The 21,932-nt window shown below is 39.7% G+C and overlaps 1 protein-coding gene across 2 annotated transcripts in view; it reads left to right on the forward strand.

The window, feature by feature from the left end:
* LOC122812981 overlaps positions 1-21,671 on the forward strand; it is a 304,669-nt gene extending 282,998 nt beyond the window's left edge. For both annotated transcript variants that reach the window (XM_044085072.1, XM_044085074.1), the window contains exon 9: positions 21,418-21,671. In XM_044085072.1, the coding sequence (XP_043941007.1) occupies positions 21,418-21,589 (172 nt within the window). In that variant the 3' untranslated portion in view covers positions 21,590-21,671. The remainder of the gene's footprint in view (positions 1-21,417) is intronic.
* The last annotated feature ends 261 nt before the right edge of the window (positions 21,672-21,932 follow it).

The raw sequence follows: 21,932 nt of genomic DNA on the forward strand, positions 1-21,932 counted from the left end.
CAAATGGTCTTTTGAGATCACTACACCATCCTGCTAAACAAATATTAATAAAAAATAAACATGGTGTGCCAAAGAGTGATAGAACTATTTCCTCCTTCCCTGATTGAAAAAGGTTTTTATTCATGGATGCTCTTGGTGCCAGTTAACTGTTGGTAGGACACCTATTCAAGTCATTGCCAGTTACAGGAACCCCTCTATGAATCAGGACACCCACTCTGCCTATTTTAGATCTACTTGAGTCTATCAAGATACATACGAACACGATGGAGTTGGGCAACTTTAACTATCCATCCATTGACAGAGTAAATTACTCGTGTGCTGAAATGCAGTTGCCCAAAGGTTCCTTGACTTTGCCATTTCCAATGCCCTGGACCAGCTGGTTGACACCCCCACAAGGGGTGCTAACATCTTGGATCTGGTGCTTACTAATATGGGGGACCACTGTAGCATCCCCACTGTGAGTTCCTCCCTGGTGAGATCTGAGCACAAATCGGTCTCATTTAAAGTAACCATCACACCTGACCCCCTCTCTAGCAGCAGCTAAACTAAAAAACTTCTCCAAAGCAGACTATAACCTCTTACAGGATGGTATAAATGGCTTCACTGCACCTCCTCCATCGGAACTGGCAACTATGCTGAGTTCTACACCAATGCTGTATACAAACACCTGTATAACTGCATCGATTCAGCCATACCTGATAGGACCAAAACAAGCACCTCAAGGAAGAGCAAACTTGCCTGATGGACAGCTTCCATTAACAGGCTTTATAATAAAAGGAAGACATTTCTGTCTCAGAATAAGAAGGGCTGAGCCCTAAACTGGAAACAATCCCTCCCCAACTTAAACAATCATATAAGACTTCTTGTGAAGTCCTCGTAAGCAAACTATGAATCCAAGTTAGCTTCCTCAACAAAGAACAGCCACAAGGCATTCTGTAGTTACATCCGTAACCTAAAAAGAAAGGCCCAGATTTGTGCCGAACTTTTAATTAATGATACCACATATACTGAGCCTGTGGACATAGCTAACTGGTTGGCCGACAAGTTCTGTGAAAACTTCACTCCCCTGTCCTCACCGCACATATCCCATGACATGCCTACCACCTGTCCCCTACCCTGTAGCTCTAAAGAGCAGGTCATAAATGCCCTCTCTAAGACCAAAAATACAGCATCTATGGGACCTGATAACATCCCTGGCTGTGTCCTACATGGGCTCCAGTATGAATTAGCATCACCACTGGGTACTCTTTTCGATCATAGTCTAAGAACTGGCTTCATACCAGCTGAATGGAAAACAACCACCGTCATTCCCTTGCACAAAGGTGGTGCTTCCACTGACACTGGGAACTATAAACCTATTAGCCTGACTAGTCTTATATGCAAGGCCATGAAGCGAATCATCATGGACCTTATCAACAAAGATATGGGAAATCTCCAAACACTTGACCCTGCTCAGTTTGGATTTCTCAAGGTGAGATTGTGCCTGTTAAACCTGGTGGGCTTCTTTGAGACAGTCACCAAGGCCCTGGATGAGGGAAAATCTGTGCATACATCCTACCTGGACTTAGCCAAGGGGTTTGACACTATCCCCCATTCTGGCATCATTGACAAACTCACCCAACTAGGCATCAACACATATATCATTAGATGGGTCACTAACTGGCTCACTAGTAGAAATCATATAGTCAAAATAGGGGAATCCACCTCTAACAGCAGACCTGTAACCAGTGGTGTTCCACAGAGATCAGTCATGGGACCTCTACCATCTATTTCTCCGAAGTACAAGCAAAAACTAAATGTCTGTGGCTGACAAAGTTTCCTGTTAACTGCAAACTGGGAGAGGTCATAGAATCTCCAAATTGTGTCAACATCCTACAGGAGGGTCTTACACAAACAAATGACTGGTACCAGAGTCATGGCCTTAAACTGAATGCAAAAAAAATGTATTATCATTCCTTTTGGCAAGAGCAGTGTTCCTGCTAACTACCGCATCAATAGCCACAACTTAAGTATAGACTCAGTTGTGACAGACCTGGGCACACAGGTTGACAGCGATCTTACCTTTGACCACCATGTCTCCACAGTAGTAAGAAGGGCATTCTATATTGCTCATGTCATAAGTAAGGACATTGCCTCCAGAAAAAAAGAAGTTATGACCTCCCTGTACTCTTCCCTCATCAGGCCAATAATTGAGTACAATGTCCCTTTTGGTATGTACATTTCCAAGCACATCCAGCAATTGGCGAGACCACAAAGGTTCCTCACAAGGAAAATTCCAGGTCTTCAACATCTGTTCTGTGGGGATCATCTGAAATCACAGGTACTTTATTCTGTTTCAAACAGACTACTGAGAGGCAATCTCTTCCTAGCATATAAGGCAATCTCTGACCCTGCGTTATTGGAAATGCTGCATATCCATAAGTCAAATGGTACACGGGTTACTCGCTCCAAGGACCTTAACCTGATATGTGACATTAATAAAACCTGCAAGAGGGACAGGTTTGTCTCCCAGAGATTACCACACCTTTGGAACAGACTTTCACTTCATATCAATCATAGCACCTCAATGGCCCTCTTCAAACACAGTCTGGATGATTAGATGGGTGACCGTAAATTCACCCCGGGGGGTTCCACCTGTGTCCCTCTTAGACAGGAGCAATAGGTGCTGATCATAGAAATAAGGGTAAGAACTTGACTAGGCTTGCAAGGGCCCTAGGAATATTAGCCTAGTAACTTCCTATGATCCAGAGATCCCATGATGTCACTTCACAACCTGTTACATTTTCTTCCTCTTTCAAGTTTCTTGGTAACACTAGAGTTAAAAGATACTTATCCTCACATCCCTATTCAGCTAGACTTCAGATGTTTCTGAAGGTTTTGTCTGTCTGGATCACATTATTAAGTTTCTGCCTTACCCTTTGGACTATCCGCTGCACCAAGAGTGTTCAAAAGTGTCGAGCTTCATTTATCGCTCATTGCAGGCTACAGGGTATCCACAGTTTCCATATTTAGGTGACTTGCTTATCTTTTCAGAGTCTTTTTCAAAGTGTCAGGTATCTCTCTCTCTCTTGAGTGAGAGATCTTTTACACAAGCTGCTATTCCTGAAGGACATTTAAAAGTCATTCTAGACTTCATACAAGATTGTGCTCCTGGGATGTCAACTAGATACCTCAGTTCAAAGGGTTTTCTTCCACCGGAAAAAATAGATGTATATTTAGATGGATTTCTAAGATTTTCCACTTTAACGTTAGTCACTGCAAGGAATACCACAGGATTCTGGGTCTCATGACTTCTATGATTCTTATAATAACCCTGGCCTGGCAAGACTCCATGTGAGAAAGAAACAAATCCCAGTGCAGTAGTTTGTCAGAAGAAAAATTATTTGTTGGAAATGGCAGATATCCTTAAATCTGGATCTCTCTTTCTGCCTCCCTGTTTCAAAGCAGTTAGTCACATAGATGCCTTGGACTTTGCTGGGCAGCAGTTTCATAAGAGATTAAAGTGCAGGGTATGTGGAACACCAAGGACAGACCCAAGCACATAAATATAAAAGGGATGCTTGCCATGATTGAGACTCAACTCCCTGAATTATCTTTGGTTCCCATGAGTTACAGACAATACTACAGTCATGTGGTACATCAACAAGTGTGGGGGGGGGGGGTAACAGGTCATACTCCCTTTGTAGACTAGTCATGTTAGCTTGGGATATAACTTCTCAATGCTGTCTCAATCTACAGGCATCCTACAGTCTATCAGGTCAAAACTGTGGGCCAGACAAGCTGTGCAGGACCAGGGCAGACCCTCATGAATAGAAACCAGATCAGGGGGGTCTTCCAAAATTTGATCCATCTGTAGTGAGTTCCTTGAGTAGACCACTTTGCCTCCTCTCTAAACAATCAACTGGCAAGATTCTGTTCCAGGACTGCATGCAAGAAGGCGTAGAAGACAGTTGCCTTTTCTTTTCCTTATACAGGAATTTTCCTGTATGCTTTTCCTCCCTTTCCACTAACATCCAGGATACTTCTGAAGATTCAGAAGGAATCCCCCAAGATCATTGTGGCAACTGTCTTCTGGCCTAGACAACAGTGGTTCTGCTTTCTTTTGGAAAATGCCAGGGGCAGTTAACACATGCTTCCTCATAGACTGGATCTACTCACACAAGAATAGAGGTGTTTGATAATCCCAACATTAATTAACTTCAATTGACTGCCTGGAAGATAGGCACCTGTTTACTGAGGACATGCAACAGGTACTAATGGAAACAGGAAAGCCTGCTACTAGAAAGTCATATATTAACAAATGGAAAAGGTTTTCTCATTGGTGCCAACAACATAACATGTTCTCCGGTTTTACAGTATTTATGTGAGTCACTATCCAATGGCCTTTCTTATTCCTCTGTCAAGGTTAATTTATCATCCATTTCAGCATATCTGTCCATTTCAGTGCAGCCTCATGTCAAAATGTTTTTGAAAGGGTTTTGCACAGGTGAACGGGTGGCCTCTCCTTGAGAACTTTAATTTGGGTTAGAGAAGCTACACATGCTCCATTTGAACCAGCTAACCTCTCTGACATGAAGATTTTAACATGGAAAACAGTTTTACTGATTGCTGTGAGCTCTGCAAGGAGAGTACCTGAGTTGCAAGCTCTCATGGTAAGTCAACCCTATCTCATTTTCCTTAGGGACAGGATTTCTTTGAGAACTAATCCTTCTTTTATGCTTAAAGTAGTATCTGAGTTTACTTTAAGCCAAACTATCCATCTCCCTGAGGGAGAAAGGATGCTCCATACCTTGGATGTCCACAGAAAACGCCATTACTATTTTGACAGAACTAAATCTTTTGGGTCTTAACATGGATCTCCTTTGGTTTGGTTAGCTTGAGTCTGTGTGTGTGTGTGTGTGTGTGTGTGTGTGTGTGTGTGTGTGTATTAGGAGGGTGAAACTTCAATATTTGAAGATGTACGTAGTTATTTGTGTTGTTATTAAGTTAAGAGGTTTTACAGGGTTATGTGTGTGTGTGTTTATTTAAGAGTTTTCAGTAAAACAAAAAGTTCTGTAAGATGTGACATAGGCTAAAATGGAGATGACAAGAAACAGCTGTACAAAAGATTAACCTGCCAAAAAGCCGAAGCTAAAGATTTAACAAAAAGCTCTTATACATAAAAGGTGGGAATAATAATATCTCAGAAATATGATGCTTTCTATAATGTCTTTAAACATGAATTGTCAACACACATACATACAAAAAAGAAAGAGTAGTGAACTATATTAAAAAATGTAGAGTGCAAATAGCTATGCTACATGAGACACACTTGGAAAGTACTGAACATGTGAATTTGATAAAGACAGGTTTATTCAGTGGAATACCTAGGAAAAGGGAAGGGGGTACTTGTATTAATTGCAAGAGGAGCTCCAATAGTACTAGAAGAGGATAAAAAGGGCAATTATGATAGATTTGCATACTATGGTGCTGCAGGCAAGCTAGGAGATTACACTGGGATGTATTTATATTCCACTGAAAACTGCTACAATGGAGCTTAAGAACATTCTGAGAGAAATATTACTTATAGGTGGGGACTGTAATTTGATTTGCAGTAGTGAAGATGTGTCGGGGGGGCCCAGAAGGGAAAATATAACAAAGAAGTGTCGATTTTTAAAGAAATGTATGAAAATATTTGGCATGGAACATGTGAATTCAGTAATAGGAGTGTGGAGTGAATTTACATATTATTCCCCAAGTTACAAAAACTGGTCTAGGCTAGACAGAATTTACATTTCTCAGGAACATGTGCATTTAATTGAAGGTCTTGATACATACCCAATAACAATTTTGGATCATGCACCAGTAATAACTAAAATAAAAACACAGGGTAATGAAGTAAAAATGAGACACTTCCCCACCTATCTGTTGAAAAGAGAGGAATTTAAGGAATGGGTAGTGGAAATTATTCAGGAGCTATTAGAGACCATAGACATTTCTTCTGAAAATATAACTAAAGAAGAGGGAAAAAATTAAAGTGGAGTTTAAAAATAGGGTAGAAATAAAAAAAGGGAGATATGGTTAAGAAGAAACAAGACTTATGTAACAGGACCGACAAATGGGGGGGATCTCACAGAACAAGAAGAGGAGCAACTGCAGAATGCCAAACAGAAAATAAGGAATGACCTCGATAATATGCATATGTTTAGAAACATTGCTGTTAAGCAAGTGTTTTTTATATTAACTCTAGAGCATAAAAACTTTTAGCACCACAGCTCAGGCAACAGAAAGTAGATAGGGCTGTCACCAAGGTTAGGGATTTTATAACAAGGAAGATAACACGGATCCTGTAGAGCTATTAGAAATATTTTGGAAATTCTATGAAAGTCTGTATAAAGCAGCGAAATATGGAAATCAAGAAATGGTATGAATGGAAATGTTTATGGAAGAATTAAATATGCCAGGGTTAGAGGTAGAGGACAGGTACAGGAAAGTCCAAGGAATAGATGGCATTCCTGTGGAAGTTTGGAAGCTAGGAGGGAAAAAACTAATAAAGATCTGGAAGGTTTTGTTTAACAGTATTGCAAAATTAACAGTATTTTAAGAGGAGTAGAAATACCAACATCCTGGAAGAAAGTGGTGGTAACTGTAATACCTAAAGAAGGTAAAAATTCATCAGATACAGCTTCATACAGGCCCATTTCATACTAAACCATGACTATAAAGTTTGTCTATAATAGCTAAAAGAATGGTAAAAGTGATGCCAAAATTAATAGATATGGATTATTGTGGTTTTGTGGAGGGGATGCAAACATTTGGCAGCATTATGATGATACATAGGGAAGCAGAAAGTAAGAAAATATCACTGTTATTGGTGGGTCTTGATGCAGAGAAGGCATTTGACAGTGTAAGCTAGGACTTCATGAGAAGAGCAGTGGAAGCGTTTGCATTCCCTGAAAAAATTATAAGGTTGATTAGGAGGATATATGAGGGATCAAGGGTGAAAATTAAAGTGTGTGGGCCTCTCTCTGATAGTATCTGCTTGACCAAAGGAACCAGGCAGGGGTGTCCACTCTCCCCTTTGTTATCTGCATTATATTTAGAACCATTGGCAAATAAAATAAGGGACTCAGAAATTCAAGGATATAATTGGTATGGTAGTCAAGAAAAAATGGATTTATTTGTACATGATGTTACTTTGTACCTGATAAAACCAGAAATGGACATTTCGTGGTTGTGGAACATTTTGAGATACAAATTTAATGAAGATAAAACAAAAACAACAGCTGTAAAGTATGTATCCACACACAAATCAGTTTAGTAATACCCATATTTATGAGGACATGATAAAATTAAGTACTTGGGAATAAGGATTAAAAATGAGTCTGTTGTGGCAGCTAAGAATATGTGGGAAGAGGCTAAACAAAAGATAGTACAAAAACAGAGAAATTGGATAGCAAGACAGAAGCAGTCAAAATGTTTTTAGTCCCTTAACTTTCTACACAGTTCAGGCATATTTTTATCAACCAGAGGAGAATCATGGATAGCAATTAATAATGAGCTGAAGGATTTTATCTGGGAGGGTAAGACGGCAAGAGTCAAGTGAAATAAGCTGAATCTTCCAAAAGAATAAGGTGGTTTGGGGTCAAGTGATTTGAAGGGGTATTTCAGAGATATACAGTTAAGGCTGCTATACGTAGCACAAGCAGAAAGCTATAATTCAAAGTGAAAAGGGATGATGAAACAGGAGGGAAACTCAAAAAACAAGGAGAAACTGGGATTTTAGATGCAGATCCTTAAGGAGAATAACAATAACCATATAGAGTATTATATTCAGAAAGTATTCTAAGAACTAAGCCAAAACAGGAATGGAGAAAAAAGATTCTGCTGGTAGGGATGACTGCCATTAGGGATGCAGACAATAGGCAAGCGGGGCTAAAATCTTCTGGAGAAAACTTCCAAATGAATCACGGTATTGGGAGCAAATAATTAGAGAGGAAAGGTAATGGAATGGGAAAAGGCCAAGAATTTATTTGAACTACAGGCTAGAGATTGCTCTGCCTATCAAGGATTTGATATCAGAGTATAGACAAAGAGAAAGACATAGGGGTATCATATGCAAAAAAAACAGCACTAGTAGAGTTTTTAGTAGAATCTAGAACAGAAGCTGCTGTTAAAAAAGGGATAATTAGTAATATAAAATATTGCATGATAACTATAAGAATCAATCAGAGGAGGTTAGACAGGATTGGGAAGACAGGTTGGATAGGCAATCCTTAAAAAAACAATGGGGGTATATGTATGTCTCCCAAATATACAACAAAGTCTAGAAGATTTAGGGTCTTTGCTTGGAAGTGTTTACATAGGTATTCATATACCCCAAGAAGACTCCAAAGAATTTTTTCTCAGGTAGACTGCAAATGTTGCAAGTGTGATATGGAAGAAAGAGGTAATTGGAACATATTTTTTGCGAGTGTAATGAGTTGGCAGACTTTAAAATTTCCCTGCGGACTACTCTATCAGAAATGCTGGGTGAACAAATTGGTATAACTAAGGAAATAATTTTTGAGCTATGGTAGAGATTCAGAACTGCTTAGACATAGTTAGGCTTTGCTGAGTCTAATGATGGTGGCTGCCAAAACAAGCAATTACTAGAAAATGGATAAAGTCTAAAACAACTATATTAGAAGTAGTAAATATACTAACAGAGATAAAACAATTTAAAATGGGATCTTTGGAAAAGGGTAAGAGCAAATTACTTAGGGAAAATAGGGAACTGTGGGAACAATACATGCAGAATAACGTTTTGGAGGAGGAAGGAGGTTTAAAAGAGTGACAATGACTGGAAAATTATAAGTGATGTATAATGTTTGCAACTAAAATATGTTAATATGTTAATATGGTTTGTTTTCATTTATATAAATGTATGATTGCCTATGTCATAAGTGATAATTTAATAAAAATGTTTACAAAAAATTGAGAAACCTGAAGTTATTGATTATGGATATGGATGGTAAAATGCAAGCAGTAAAAATATTACTCTAAATTGGCCCTAGGCGTGAGTGCTTGCATGTGTGTGCCTTTTGTGGAAGGTTGGGTGCCGGGTTGGCAACTCGACACCGTAAAACTCCACTGTCAGTCATGAGCGGACAGGTGATCCACTGTGGTGACCCCTAACTGGGAAAAGCCGAAAGAAGAAGTTTTATGTATAAGTCAAGCTTATTTTTATCAACCAGAAGAGAAGTTGTAGATAGCAATTAATAAATAGTTGAAGGAATTTATTTTTGGAGGGGGAAGGGGGGTAAGAGTTAAGTGGGAGAAAGTAATCCATCCCATAGAACAAGATGGTTTAAGATTGTCTGATTTGAGTAGATTCTTTAAAGCTATGCAGTTAAAGCTCATATATATATATATATATATAAGTAAAGCAGAAAGTTACAAATCAGAGTGGAAAGGGATGATGATGAAATGGGGGGAGCTGTCAAGAAATAATAAGAAAATAGGATTTTGGATGTAGATCCTTAAGGAAAATAGCAACCATACAGAGTATTATTTTCTTAAAGTTGCCAAAAGTATTTTAAGAACTAAGCCAACATGGGAATATACAAAGTAGATTTTGCTAATAGGGATTACTGTAAATAGGGATATAGGGGACTTGCATGTTCTGGAGAAAATTGGCAAATGAATAAAGGTATTGGGGGAAAATGAATAGAGAGGGAAAGTTAATAGAGTAGGATGAAGCCAAAAAAAAGTTAGAATTACAGGTTAGAGACTGTCTTCCGTAACAGGGATTGATATCAGAGTATAGTCAAAGAAAAAGGGATAGGGGAGTGCTAAGTGAAAGACCAGTTTTTGTAGAGTAGAGTTTAGTTGAATGTAGAACAGAAGCTGCTGTTAAAAATGGGATAATTAGTAGGGTATATAAAATAATGCACAACTGTTATAAGAGTCAATCAGAGGATGTTAGAAAAGATTGGGAAGAGAGACTGGAAAGGCACTTTACAAAGGAACAATGAAAGGACATCTGTATGGTTTCCATGTTTGCAGAATAGTTCAAAAGTTTAGGAATTTTCCTTGGAAGTGTTGGCATAGGTATTTTTATAGCCGAAGCAGATTTCAGAGAATTTTTCGACAGGAAAATTGCCAACAGTGGAGATGTAATGGAAAAGAGAGGAGTAACTAAAAACATATTTTTGGATGGGTAATGAGTTTGCACTTAAAAATTCCCTACAGAGTACTGTGTCAGAAATATTTGGGAGCAAATGGCTGCAGTAAGGAAATTATACTTTTGACCTTTGACCTGGGGCACAGGATTTCGACTATTGGTTGCCAGAAAGGCAATGTCTAGAAAATGGAAATCAAAATCTAAGCCAAATGTAAGCTGAAGTATTGAATATTGTAAATGAGATTAAAAAAAAAACTTGAGTTGGAGTCTTTAGAAAAAGAAAGAAATATATATATATAGAAATAAATGGAATTTATAGGAACAATACATGCAGTATAATGTTGGAGGAGAAGTGAGATTTAAGGGAAGGCAGGAACTGAACAATTTGTGTAATGTTGGAGTGAGTAACTGTTAAAAAGAAAGAAAACATATATGTAGAGTATAATGCATAAATATGGCGAATGTTAATGTGCTTTTTCTTTTCCATTAGTGTCTGTGTGCAAGCGTTTTAAGATATAATTAAGTAAAGTTGTTATTTAGTATTGGCAGCAATTTGTCAGAATCCACAAATTCTACAAGGAACAGACTGAAATACCTCTCAAGTTCTTTAATGAAAGGTTACAGACAAAGGCAAAAATGATGAGGGACAAATGCAGACAAATTTTAAATATTATTTTATGTATGTTAAATTTAAATCCAGTAGGCAAAGTATCCCTTTATAAGGGATAACCTAAGATCACTGCCTGCCTGTTTAAGTGACTTGCTGAAAGTCACAAGCAAGGCAAATAGAGGTAGAAAGATTTAAACCCTGTGCCTCTGACTACAGGAAGCAGTATTAGCATATATGCCAGACAACTCCAAATCACTTAAACTGTTCGCAGAGCAGTTAGTGACATGTGAATGTGCCTTCTCTGAACAATATAAACTATGAAACTGTAATAACAGGCATTACTGACTGATAGTCATCCTGAGTGATTTACCAGAAAAAAGGGTGTTAATGATGGACAGGACATGAACATGAGGCAAAATCAATGATTTTCTGCAAAATGACTTACAGATAAAATGCAAATTACTCTAATTCACTTACAAAATTAGCAGAACAACAGGTTTTGCGTCAACATGCATTTTCTGAACATTTGAACAAGAGCCTTGAAACTCCATTACTGACTGTCATAAAATGAAGGCTCAAGTAAAGGTCTAGCAGTTTTTGCAGAGGATTAAGGTTCTAAACTCTTAGTGAGCTGCTTCCTGCAATCAAGAGTATGGGGTTTGATTAGTTCTACTTTGCTTTGCATACTGTGCAACTCTGAGTATGTTGCTTAACCAGGCAGTGCTCCTGGGTTGCCCCTCTACCTTGTTTAAAAGGTAGAAAAACAAAAACATAGGACATACATATGACGTTAAATACTTATGTCATGTGCAGTGCTGTTTATGAACAATATGAACTGAGCCATATCTTGGTCAAATGGAGTCCTAGGCAGAGTAATAGACTAGGCTCCTAACCCTGTAGCTATACTGATGTCCCCATTGCTTGACTGTCTCTCTCTCCAGTTACCGTAAAACACTGTTGAAACCTGTCGTGTGCTGTGGATCCTGTTTGCTTTACTTTTACAATGGTCACAGAGACTTGGATTTAATTTAAAACTTTTATTAAAAGTTTTACAGCAAAATCACTGACAGGCATTTAATGAGGAAAAACAAAACACTTGCATTGAAAACAGCATGAGCAACAGTACACTTCTGTTCCTTTGAAGCTTCACATTTATTGAAATCACATCTGAAAATCCATTAAACTACAAAAGGTATGTAAGGATTTATAGTCAAATAGCATATAGAAAATTAGGGGTTAGCACTAATTAGGGGGAGGGGTATCTGAAGGGTGCAGGAATTCAACGCGTAGTGAATTTGACAACAGCTTGGGGCAGCCTGCTGGACACAAGTATCTCTTTTTAGGGGTTTCAGCATTGCTGAGTGTTAAAATTACATGGTCAGACTCACACTAAACAAATGAAGGCTTAAATGAATTAAAAACTGTTTTATAGGAAGCAGGTCATTAACCTCTTATAGCTTTAACACATCTGCACTAAGTAGTAAACTGTTGTAGTCCAGCATGGTGCATTTTACACCCTTGTGCCGGCAAAAAAAAAAAAAAAAAGTTAAATTAAAAATGCATTAATAGTTAATATTTTAACATTAATCGCATAGACTCTATGCTGTGAAGTTTATTCACAGACAAATAAGCACACAGTCAACAGTCAAGAAAGTAGTGTATCCAAAGAATGTCTCTGATATGATGAAGTCTGTGTTAACTACAATAGTTTCTTCCTTTGTACCATAACTACTCTGAGATGCTAGCACTCTTGTGTGGGGTCATTTACTGCACTGTTATAACTTGCTGATACTTGTTAACCTCTGCTATCTCTGAAAAAACAAAAAAAACAAAAAAAATCTTGCTTTTTTCCCACTTTTCTGAGATTTAAAAAAGTTCATTTACAGGCTTGCTGTTCTTGAACTGTTTGTAAGTTTCTGTGAGGCCATTTTTTGCTTGGGCTAAAGGAAAGTCTCTCTGTTGATCAGTGGCAGTGAAAAACATTGAGCAGCCTGTCTGCCCCCGTGGGAGTGGTTACTGACTTGAAACTGTAGTTTTATTGGCCATTCTGGGTCAATTCCAAAACTCCTTCATCTTCCTCTCTTAAAACCTGGTTGCCTCGTGGTTTTGGCGTCTTTTCAGGCTTGTTGGCTGTTGGGGAAGCACCCACCAAGAGGAGAAAACGCTGAGAGAAGAAAGGAGCCACTTTTGAGACTTTAAGTATTTTTCCTCTGTTTATTTGCTAAGTTTTTCTGCATAGCCGCCTATTTTGAGCATTTTCTGGCTTGTTAAATTTGATTTCTGCATTAGTAACAGTATTTAGAGCACAACCTAGAGCTGTTTACTGAATTTCCTGTTTGCACTTATTTTTAAAATCGTTTTTTTCTCAAAACTTGCATTTTATCTGTCTTTGGCCTAGCACTCTTGTGTGGGGTCATTTACTGCACTGTTATAACTTGCTGATACTTGTTAACCTCTGCTATCTCTGAAAAAAAAAAAACAAAAAATCTTGCTTTTTCCCACTTTTCTGAGATTTCAAAAGTTCATTTACAGGCTTGCTGTTCTTGAACTGTTTGTAAGTTTCTGTGAGGCCATTTTTTGCTTGGGCTAAAGGAAAGTCTCTCTGTTGATCAGTGGCAGTGAAAAACATTGAGCAGCCTGTCTGCCCCCGTGGGAGTGGTTACTGACTTGAAACTGTAGTTTTATTGGCCATTCTGGGTCAATTCCAAAACTCCTTCATCTTCCTCTCTTAAAACCTGGTTGCCTCGTGGTTTTGGCGTCTTTTCAGGCTTGTTGGCTGTTGGGGAAGCACCCACCAAGAGGAGAAAACGCTGAGAGAAGAAAGGAGCCACTTTTGAGACTTTAAGTATTTTTCCTCTGTTTATTTGCTAAGTTTTTCTGCATAGCCGCCTATTTTGAGCATTTTCTGGCTTGTTAAATTTGATTTCTGCATTAGTAACAGTATTTAGAGCACAACCTAGAGCTGTTTACTGAATTTCCTGTTTGCACTTATTTTTAAAATCGTTTTTTTCTCAAAACTTGCATTTTATCTGTCTTTGGCCTAGCACTCTTGTGTGGGGTCATTTACTGCACTGTTATAACTTGCTGATACTTGTTAACCTCTGCTATCTCTGAAAAACAAAAAACAAAAAAATCTTGCTTTTTCCCACTTTTCTGAGATTTCAAAAGTTCATTTACAGGCTTGCTGTTCTTGAACTGTTTGTAAGTTTCTGTGAGGCCATTTTTGCTTGGGCTAAAGGAAAGTCTCTCTGTTGATCAGTGGCAGTGAAAACATTGAGCAGCCTGTCTGCCCCGTGGGAGTGGTTACTGACTTGAAACTGTAGTTTTATTGGCCATTCTGGGTCAATTCCAAAACTCCTTCATCTTCCTCTCTTAAAACCTGGTTGCCTCGTGGTTTTGGCGTCTTTTCAGGCTTGTTGGCTGTTGGGGAAGCACCCACCAAGAGGAGAAAACGCTGAGAGAAGAAAGGAGCCACTTTTGAGACTTTAAGTATTTTTCCTCTGTTTATTTGCTAAGTTTTTCTGCATAGCCGCCTATTTTGAGCATTTTCTGGCTTGTTAAATTTGATTTCTGCATTAGTAACAGTATTTAGAGCACAACCTAGAGCTGTTTACTGAATTTCCTGTTTGCACTTATTTTTAAAATCGTTTTTCTCAAAACTTGCATTTTATCTGTCTTTGGCCTAGCACTCTTGTGTGGGGTCATTTACTGCACTGTTATAACTTGCTGATACTTGTTAACCTCTGCTATCTCTGAAAAAAAAAAACAAAAAAATCTTGCTTTTTTCCCCACTTTTCTGAGATTTAAAAAAAGTTCATTTACAGGCTTGCTGTTCTTGAACTGTTTGTAAGTTTCTGTGAGGCCATTTTTTGCTTGGGCTAAAGGAAAGTCTCTCTGTTGATCAGTGGCAGTGAAAACATTGAGCAGCCTGTCTGCCCCCGTGGGAGTGGTTACTGACTTGAAACTGTAGTTTTATTGGCCATTCTGGGTCAATTCCAAAACTCCTTCATCTTCCTCTCTTAAAACCTGGTTGCCTCGTGGTTTTGGCGTCTTTTCAGGCTTGTTGGCTGTTGGGGAAGCACCCACCAAGAGGAGAAAACGCTGAGAGAAGAAAGGAGCCACTTTTGAGACTTTAAGTATTTTTCCTCTGTTTATTTGCTAAGTTTTTCTGCATAGCCGCCTATTTTGAGCATTTTCTGGCTTGTTAAATTTGATTTCTGCATTAGTAACAGTATTTAGAGCACAACCTAGAGCTGTTTACTGAATTTCCTGTTTGCACTTATTTTTAAAATCGTTTTTCTCAAAACTTGCATTTTATCTGTCTTTGGCCTAGCACTCTTGTGTGGGGTCATTTACTGCACTGTTATAACTTGCTGATACTTGTTAACCTCTGCTATCTCTGAAAAACAAAAACAAAAAAAATCTTGCTTTTTTCCCACTTTTCTGAGATTTAAAAAAGTTCATTTACAGGCTTGCTGTTCTTGAACTGTTTGTAAGTTTCTGTGAGGCCATTTTTTGCTTGGGCTAAAGGAAAGTCTCTCTGTTGATCAGTGGCAGTGAAAAACATTGAGCAGCCTGCCTGCCCTTGTGGGAGTGGTTACTGACTTGAAACTGTAGTTTTATTGGCCATTTTGGGTCAAGTCCAAAACTCCTTCATCTTCCTCTCTTAAAACCCTCTTTTGTGGGGTTTTGCGCGTTTTTGTGCATAGCGCAACAGTGGGCAGTGCCACTTAATTGGGTTTAAACTATTCCTGGCTCCACAAAGTCTGCTCTTCACTTTTTCCCTTAGAACTGCTCTATCTCTCAATTTAAACACCATATTCTTATTCTAAGGCCCTTCACTGGTCCAATTAAGTAATCCTACAAGTTAGCACTATTAAACCATAAGCACTACTTACTCTTATACTCTCTACGATTACCCTGTCCTCTATTGGTCCGTCTTAAATTCAGTTTCCCTATATTACTCTAGCATGTCCAAAGGTCAGTCAATGGTTTCCTCTCCAGTCCAGCTGGTGAATCTGGGAATTTTGAGGCAATGTTACAACTGTCTCATGTACACGGACAACCCTCTCCTCTTCCAAACAGGTTCAAATATATGTGAGAGATGCAACTATTTAGCCAAACTGGAGGCTGAGCTCTCTCATCTCAAAACTGGTGTAACCAGTCAGGAGGAGAAGGTAACCTCACACAACACAATTCCAGTATCACATAGTCCCACCACATCAGCGAACCAAACACATAAATACACAAAAACATACTGAGGCTCTAAATAAAAATCTACCTAAGCAACAGAGACCTCCAAAGCAGACATCCAAGCAAATGCTACCTCAAAACAAAACACACACAACACATAACCCACAAAGTCAGTGTGCCAAGCAGCCACAGCCCTTAAGGCTGAATAACACACCTGATACTCTTGTTATAGGTGACTCTATTGTCAGACACACTGACGTCCCGCTCACCAGGCTGAATAAAGAGAAGGTCACAGTGAGCTGCCTGTCGGGCGCTAGGATCCGCCACATAACGCAAGCACTCAGGTCACTCCAAAGCAAATACAAATATGACTCAGTCATTGTACATGCTGGTGTGAATGACCTGAGACGCACCTCCCTGGACTACATGAAAAGGGACATAGAGGAGCTCTCTGATCATGTAGCCCAGGCTGGTATGACCCTGACCTTGAGCAGCATCTTACCCTCACCTAGAATGATGCCACAGTACAAAGACAAAATGATCAATTTTAACAATTGGCTAAAATTTTGGTGTCATTCAAAGGGGATCCAGTGTCTGTCAGCCTGGGATGACATGCTCGACAAGCCACGTTGTTTCGCTAGGGACGGCTTGCACCTGTCACCACTGGGCTTTCGGATATTGGCAAAGGCTCTTGCCACCCCATAGTGCCTTTTTAGGCAAGGCTCAAAAGTCAAACCCACCCCATAGAGAGCACAAGGAACAAGAAACTAAGGGTAATGCTGCTAAACGCCAGAAGTCTTAACCTCAAGATGCACGCACTCAAGGCTCTCCTCAGTATGGAGAACATCGATATCTGTGCAGTGACAGAAACCTGGTTCAAGGCTCCAGAGAGCACCCCAGCACTACCAGGCTATACCTCATATCATGCTTTTCGCCCCAAAACCCGGACCGAACCACAAAAGGAGGGGAGTTTCCATATTTATCAAGGATATCCACACCTCCAGGTTAGTGGCATTGCAAAGCATCGGAGACCATCCATGTGCAACTAACAGTGGCAAGACTGCTTTTCAGTTTATAGCATCCTACAGACCACCCTCTCAAAGTCAGGAATCCCATTCGGCTTTCCTGAAAACATTGGAGAACATGAAGATCTCTCCACACCAGTATATTGGGCGACTTCAACTACCCAAACATTGACTGGAAGCACTACTCAAGCCCCAGCACCTTAGCCCAAAGATTCCTGGAAATTATAAACTCAAATGCTATGGAACAACTAGTCACCACTCCCACAAGAGGGGACAACATACTAGACCTGATCATTACCAACATGGGGACTCTATGCTCCACACCAGAAGTATATCCCTCATTGGTAAGATCAGACCATAAATTAATTTCACTGGATGTCCACATCCCGACTCCACCCCCAGCCCAGAAAACCACAGTGAAAAACTTCTCAAAAGCGAACTTCTCACTTCTCAAAACCGGTGGAATCCTTCAAGGCCACAGGGCCAGTGGAAACTACAGCCCAAACTGCAGAATCCTATATAAATGCATTCTACAGACATCTCCAGGAATGCATGGATCATGCTATCCCAAACAAAACCAAGACCCAATCATGCAAAGCCAGGCGTCCAGTCTGGTGGACCCCTGCCATAAATAAACTGTACAACAGAAGGAGGAAGCTACTACATGATAGAGCAAAATCCCTAATAGGGAAGGCATCTCTGATCAGTACTAGCAAAAAATTACAATCCCTCATAAAATCCTCCAAGGCCAGCTTCGAGAGAAAAATTGCACAGGACACCAAAGACAATCATAAGGCTTTTTTCAGTTATGTTAGAAACTTGGGATGCAACTCCCAGACTTGTTCTGAGTTGATTCTAAACGACAAAAATACACTGAACCCACAGACATCGCCAATATCCTGGCAGACAGGTTCAGTGCAAACTTCTCCACCTCCCCCAAAAGAGCAAATATCTATCCCGGCAGAGGGCTGCCTCCCAAACATCTCAGATGCTCAGGTGAAGGCTGCCCTCTCCAAAGCAAAAACACTGCTTCCATGGGACCAGATGGCGTCCCAGGTTAAGCGCCCTACATGAACTACAAGAGGAACTAATCCCTCAAATAAAACAGCTATACAATCTCAGCCTCACTACAGGATATGTGCCCACAGAATGGCGTGACAGCAACAGTGGTCCCACTCCACAAAGGTGGAGCATCTACGACCCTGGAAACTATCGCCCATAAGCCTGACTAGCTTAGTCTGCAAGGCTATGGAGAGGATCATCATGGAGCTCATAAACAAAGACATTGGGGACCTACAGACACTAGATCCTACCCAGTTCGGCTTTGTCAAGGGCAGATCCTGCCTTTTGAACCTGGTTGACTTCTTTGAAACAGTCACCAAAGCCATAGATGAAGGAAAGGTAGTCCACACAGCCTATCTGGACCTTGCAAAGGCATTTGACACAATACCCCACTGGCATCATAGATAAGCTATCTAGCTTAAATATAAACCATATGTCACAAGATGGGTCGCAAACTGGCTCAAAGACAGAACCCACAGAGTGAGAGTTGCTGGAGCCATGTCAGACTCAAAACCGGTCACAAGTGGCGCCCCACAGGGTTCTGTCCTGGGACCACTCTTGTTCGGTATATACTTTTCCGAGGTACAGGCAAACGTGGAAGGACTATGGCTCACCAAGTTCGCAGACGACTGCAAACTGGGCTCCATAATCAACTCTCCAGCTGACACAAACATCCTTCAAAAAGGTCTCACAGAGACAGATAACTGGTGCCAGCGCCATGGTTTAAAGCTAAATGCCAAAAAATGTATAGTCATACCCTTTGGCAAAAACAATGTGCCCACAAATTACCACATAGGCGGAAACCCATTAAGTACAGAGAAAGTTATTAGAGACCTGGGGACCCAAGTTGATAGCAATCTCTCCTTTGAAAACCACATTGCCAAAGTGGTTAGAAAGACCTTCTACATAGCCCACCTCATCATGAAGGGTTTCACATCTAGATCAAGAGAGGTAATCGTGCCCTTTATTCATCCCTCATCAGGCCCATCATAGAATACAATGCCCCTTTTGGGATGTACCTTACCCGACACCTGCAGCAATTAGAAAGACCCCAAAAGTATCTCACCAAGAGGATCAAGGGTCTCAAACAGATGCCATATACTGCTCGGTTAAAAAAACTCCAGCTCTACTCAGTTGCATACCGCCTACTTCGAGGCGATCTATGCCTGACATACAAAGCTATGTCAAATCCAGAATTAATGGACATGCTCCACCTCAGTAAATCTAAATCCCTTAGAGCCACATGCTCGAGGGACTTGAACCTCAGCACAGAAATAAATAGAACTTGCTGGAGGGACAGGTTCATAACCCAGAGGCTCCCTTCGCTCTGGAATAGAATTCCAGTTCATGTGAGGCAGAGCACCTCACTGAATCTCTTCAAGAAGAATCTCGATAAATGGATGGGGGATCATAGGTTTGTCCCAGGGATTACTCCTGTGTCACTATTAGACAGAGGCACAGTAAACTAAACCTTAAAAAAGGGCACAGTATACTCAAATCAAGGGGTGGCGTAAGCCATACAGAATCGGGCTAGGCTTATAATTGCCCCAGGGCAGATAGCCTAGTATGAACCTATGAACCTATGAACCTATAAGATACACACACACAGATGTATTCATCAATTACAACTCCTTGTATAATTGCATACATTCAGATGTTGCTACAATAAAATGAATGAACAAATACATAATAATAAAGTGTATTTCAGCTCCCTACTAAGAATTACACAGTGCATCCCATTATACACCCCATGTCCTCTTAACCTCTTAGCTCAAGAATCAGAGACAAAACCCAACAATTAGGAATATATTTTAAATCTTTGTCTTGCATACTTACTTGCATTACAAGGAATTTTCTGAAGGACACAAAGTCTGAAACTCACATGCCTGAGATTATTTAGTGACCTTCATCCGCAATGATTTTTATCTGTTTGTTAATCAGATAAGCGCACTGGAGAAAGTGTCCCTTCATTGGTAACCAAGGAGTACTGTCTAAGTGACTTGATTACAGTCGCACTGTAGGCAAATCATTTACAACATGAATGGAACATGTTGGAGGCTAAGATATGTATCACAGAGATTACATCTTCTTTGGAATTATCTATGTCTCCACATAAAGCAAAGTACTTTCCTTACACTATTCAAACATATTCTGGATGAATGGATAGGTACCCATAAATTTATCTGTGGTTTAGCACATTTTGCCTCATGGATGAGGCAACATGTAAGCTAATCTGTGAGTTATTTGTACTTAAAAAATAAGGGCTAAAACCTTCATAGGACTGTATAATTAAGCTTCTACAGATCTTCATGGATCAATAGCCTAGTAAGTATCAATGAACAAATGGAGGTAGGAGGATTCGAACCCTGTACTTCTGCTATAAGAAGCAGTCTGTTAATAGTTCAGAGACTTAAGTGCCACACAACTCTAATTTACTTAAAAGGGTAACAGAACTACAAGAGGTTTTACGTAGTCATACATTTTCTGAACAATGAAACTGTCTGATTTACCCCAAAAAAAAAAAAAAAAAACCTAAGGAAGGTCTGCCATTTGTGATGAGGGATTAAGGCTCTAAGCTTGTAATAACTTCCTCAAGGATACAGGGTTTGATTATGTCTACCTTCAACTGTGTGACTCTGAACAAGTCAATTAACCTAAAACCCTTAACTGGGGCATATCATATACACATTCATGCAAACACACACCACACTCATACACTCACTCACTTACATGCACACTTCTTGATGTCAAAAAGAAATGTAGTAAAAAACATACATATGCTTCCTGTGCTTCCTCTTGATAACTACTGTTGCTTAACGTAGTGGAGTAGATTTCTTCTGACTGCTTAAAAAAGACATGTGGGGGGGGGTGTTTTCAAATGGCCTGTCCAATGCTGATGTAAAGAATTTGCTTGAGTGTAAAAATGCTCAGCTTGCTTTAGTATTCCAGGGGTATTCCAGGGACTGGGGCACTCATGGGACACACACATTCACAGGAGGGCACGTGCTATACTCCTTCCATGCTTGCTGCCTAAAAGCAATACCCATTTAAAAGAAGAAGAAATTTAATGAAAATATTCAAACAAATGTAAAGATGCACCCCATTCACCCCCCCCAATGGATTATTCTGACTACAAGACTGCTGCAGCATTTGAGGTGGGTTTAATACCTGAAGCTGTGATAGACTTGCTATGGAAGACAATTTTGGTGCAAGAAACTGCCAAAGAACACTTTCTGTGTATTTATTTAAACTGCTGATACTAGCATTCTTGGTAAATCATACTTTGATCATCCTTTATGCTTATAGTAATAGTTTCCATTAACACATCTCGTACTGATTTGCAGTTTATTAAAGCCAGGCAATATTGATTTTTATTTTCTTAGGGGTTTAGGTAAAAATGGATACCTTCTTGAAGTAACCGTCTGTGTTGATCCTGATGAAGTAAAGAGGAAGATTTATTACCATTATGAGCTGCAAAAACCAAAGTTTTCGATTCGAGAAATGGCATATCGATGTCTGCAAGTGCCACATAATGTCAGTGGTAATGGTAAGTAGAAGAAGTACAACAGAACTAGTTTATTGCATTGTGCGGAAACATTAATGTGGAAGCCAGACAGTCTTTTGACTACATACAGGGCCTCACTGGTCTCAGCACTAGATAGATCACAATTTTACTGAGTCTCCTGAAAATAAATAAAGCAACACATCTGGCTTCAGAGTCTGAAGACAAGTTTAGATTTGATCAGAAGTAGCATTGAGAGTGACTTCAAGCAGATATTTTGACCTCTGTGGATTTAAATATCATCCATCAAAAAATTCTGGGTAGAAATGAACCACTGCTACTGAAAACAGTTAATTTACTTTGGTTAAGCTATTTTAGATGGCTGTGCATTTCTGT

Source organism: Protopterus annectens, chromosome 10.part0 (assembly GCF_019279795.1).
Source record: "Protopterus annectens isolate FY-2018-M chromosome 10.part0, PAN1.0, whole genome shotgun sequence".
NCBI lineage: Eukaryota > Metazoa > Chordata > Ceratodontiformes > Protopteridae > Protopterus > Protopterus annectens.